This window comes from Chrysochloris asiatica, unplaced genomic scaffold, assembly GCF_000296735.1.
Source record: "Chrysochloris asiatica unplaced genomic scaffold, ChrAsi1.0 scaffold00027, whole genome shotgun sequence".
In the NCBI taxonomy this organism is placed as follows: domain Eukaryota; kingdom Metazoa; phylum Chordata; class Mammalia; order Afrosoricida; family Chrysochloridae; genus Chrysochloris; species Chrysochloris asiatica.
Genome location: NW_006408545.1, coordinates 816,340 through 819,892, shown reverse-complemented (window position 1 = coordinate 819,892; position 3,553 = coordinate 816,340). Strand labels below are relative to the sequence as shown.

Below are 3,553 nucleotides of genomic sequence, written 5' to 3'. Positions count from 1 at the left end.
ATAGTGACATTTTTTACTAGTAACATTTTTACTTAGTCCTTGCTAAGATTTTATATACAAAAGCATGCAGACCCAAACTCAATTTTATTAGGATTTTTAAAAACCAGTGTGATGTATTAGAAAGCATAGGTTTAGGGATTATGAACGCTTGAGCCTTCTTCTAGCTGATGGCTGAATATTTCCTATACTCTTTGGAGCTCAGCGTTTCCTCAGATAAATGGACTGTTATTGGCAATTAGAAGTCTACATTGGAGTAGATAAATGATTTTTGGAATCTCTGTCAGTCCTGTAGACTTGCGTCTTTTTCTCATCCCCAAAATAAGTCTATCCTAGGCTTTAAGATATCTAGCTATTAATAGGAAGGAGAAAAACACAGCTATCTGCTGGAAACCCATTGAAGCCGTTTGGTTCTGCTCTATAGGGTCACTGTGTATCACGTCAATTCAACAACAATGGGTTTTAGAAATTATATGTACAGATTAAAGATCCAAAACCTATAAAGGATGTCTCATGTGCAACAGTCAGATAAAAAGAAAAACTTTTTTCGTGAGAACACACTCTAATTTGCTCTTTTTTATTTCTCATGTGACAAGTAATATTGGGAGTCCTGGTGTGACGCTGCTGGCTACAGCACTGGACCACAAGGCCGGCAGTTCAAACTCACTAGCTGCTCCTTGGAAACCCTGTACAGGGTCATTATGATTTGGGACCAATGCCAGTGCACTAAACAACAACACTAATTAAGATCGAGAAAAATTATATTTTTACCTGTAATATGATATGCATATATATAGTCTTAGATTTTGAAAGTAGATTCTTGTATAAGAATAACAAATTGTGCCAAAATGGTGAATTTGGTGAATTTTAGTACAACAAATTTTTCTCTGGGCAGAGGATAGACTTCTGACCCACATACGATACTACGCTCCAGAAGAAATGGAAAAGTATAAATGAGTGTAACCGAGTTTATGTACAAAGTACAGAGATACATCAAAAGGGAACATTTCAGAGAACAATTAGGAAAAAAGTGATATATAACTGGGTCGAGGTTTAGTAATCAAGATGTGTGTGCATGTGTTATGTGTGATTTTACCTCAATTCTTAGACATCTGTGTTTTGAATAACATGCATCAGCATTTCACTTGGGCATATGTCCAGACACAGGCCTACCAGGCAAGAACTGTCCTCATTTATCAGACGGATAAAATAAGCATAGCCACTTAGCACAGACAGCTTCTCAAATCACATGGCAAGGCAGTGGTTGAGCAAGTAATACATCTTCACAGGTTAAAATTGCAATTCACTCTTGGCTGCATAGGCCCTGTTGCGTCTAAGAATTGTCTCCAAAAAAATATGCGAGGCCTATATGTGGGGCAAAGTGGAACAGGAAGAATCTGTGCTTTGTGTTTTTGGAAGAGTGCTAGGAAGATAGGAGAACTTTTACAATATTGTGGCTGTTGACTGAAAGAGACTAATATTAAACAACTTGAAATCTGTAATCATTTAGTTGTCTTTTTGTTTCTTTTCAGACGGCACCCAGGCAACATGGGTGACTGGAGTGCCTTAGGAAAACTCCTTGACAAGGTCCAAGCCTATTCCACGGCTGGAGGGAAGGTGTGGCTCTCAGTCCTTTTCATTTTCCGAATCCTGTTACTGGGGACAGCGGTCGAGTCTGCCTGGGGTGATGAGCAGTCTGCTTTTCGCTGTAATACTCAACAGCCTGGTTGTGAAAACGTCTGCTATGACAAGTCTTTCCCAATCTCTCATGTGCGCTTTTGGGTCCTGCAGATCATATTCGTGTCTGTACCCACACTCTTGTACCTGGCTCATGTGTTCTATGTGATGAGAAAAGAAGAGAAGTTGAACAAAAAAGAGGAGGAGCTTAAAGTTGCCCAAACTGATGGCGTCAATGTGGACATGCACCTGAAACAAATTGAAATGAAGAAATTTAAGTATGGTATTGAGGAACACGGCAAGGTGAAAATGAGGGGAGGATTGTTGCGAACCTACATCATCAGTATCCTCTTCAAGTCTATCTTTGAGGTGGCTTTCTTGTTGATCCAGTGGTACATCTATGGATTCAGCCTGAGTGCAGTATACACTTGCAAAAGAGATCCCTGCCCACATCAAGTGGATTGCTTCCTCTCTCGTCCCACAGAGAAAACCATCTTCATCATCTTCATGCTGGTAGTGTCCTTGGTGTCGCTTGCCTTGAACATAATTGAACTCTTCTATGTTTTTTTCAAGGGTGTTAAGGATCGTGTGAAGGGAAAGAGTGATCCTTACCATGCTAGTACCGGTCCACTAAGCCCCACCAAAGACTGTGGGTCTCCAAAATATGCTTATTTCAATGGTTGTTCTTCACCAACTGCTCCACTCTCGCCCATGTCTCCTCCTGGGTACAAGCTAGTTACTGGAGACAGAAACAATTCTTCCTGTCGCAATTACAATAAGCAAGCAAGTGAGCAAAACTGGGCTAATTACAGTGCAGAGCAAAATCGAATGGGGCAGGCAGGCAGTACCATCTCTAACTCCCACGCACAGCCTTTTGATTTCCCTGATGATAATGAGAATTCCAAAAAATTAGCTGCTGGGCATGAACTACAGCCACTAGCCATCGTGGACCAACGACCTTCCAGCAGAGCCAGCAGTCGTGCCAGCAGCAGACCTCGGCCTGATGACCTGGAGATTTAGCTCCGGGCCCAAGAATGTCAAGACCCCACTCAGTTGTGGAGAAACAAAAAAGGTGCTGCAGAAAGTGCACCTGAGGTTTTAATTTTGTCCTAGTAGCGGTGGTACTCAACAGCCTCAGTCCTGAGGCCTAGAAAACATTAAGACATTAGAATACCTGGGTTCATTGAGGGTGTCTGGGAGATAGTGGGTAGAGAGGGAGGGTACAAGGGAGGTACATGGTATTTAAAGTAGTTGATTCAAAGAACTTAATTCTAAATAAACGTTGGAGTAGCTAATACATAGGCAGAGGCTTTTTCTCCCCCCATACCTTCCTAGGCTCTGTGTATGTAAAGTGGGTGGTAATCTATGGCTAAATAATTTTTGTTTTACTAAGAAACTGAAATAACTTTGGCCAGGAAAAAGTGTTTCCTGTACATATTTCTTTTCAATGAGAAAAAGACAAGATGGTCCTAACGTCCCTGTTAACAACATTCCATTGTTAATTTTTGCACTTTGAAGGTAAGCTTTTCTAGGCCTGACCCTCCAGGTGTCCATGGATTTTATGCTACTATAATTTCTGGTTTTGGTTATCAGTTAAAGTTCAGACAAGGCCCGCAGAAAGACTTACTGCGAATCTCAGCCAAATATGTGTACATTCTGTTTTCCATCCACTGGCATCATATCATTACCATCACTCCTTTGTCATCATTCCTCAGCTACTATTCACATTCATTTAATGGTTTCTATAAGCATTTTTTAAAATAGTGTGGATGTCACTTAACATTTTTTGAGTTAGAGTCAGGGAGGCAAGCCATACTCAGTTATTTAACAATCACTTGTATATGTATGTGTGTAGAAGAATGTGTTTTATTTGTCATGT

At 40.7% G+C, this 3,553-nt stretch overlaps 1 protein-coding gene across 1 annotated transcript; it reads left to right on the top strand.

The window, feature by feature from the left end:
• Positions 1–1,545: 1,545 nt before the first annotated feature.
• Positions 1,546–2,694, top strand: LOC102811072 (gap junction alpha-1 protein-like). The gene is made up of 2 exons (XM_006839878.1): positions 1,546–1,758; positions 1,822–2,694. Exons 1-2 carry the CDS (start codon positions 1,546–1,548, stop codon positions 2,692–2,694), a joined length of 1,086 nt encoding a protein of 361 aa, XP_006839941.1.
• Positions 2,695–3,553: the final 859 nt, after the last annotated feature.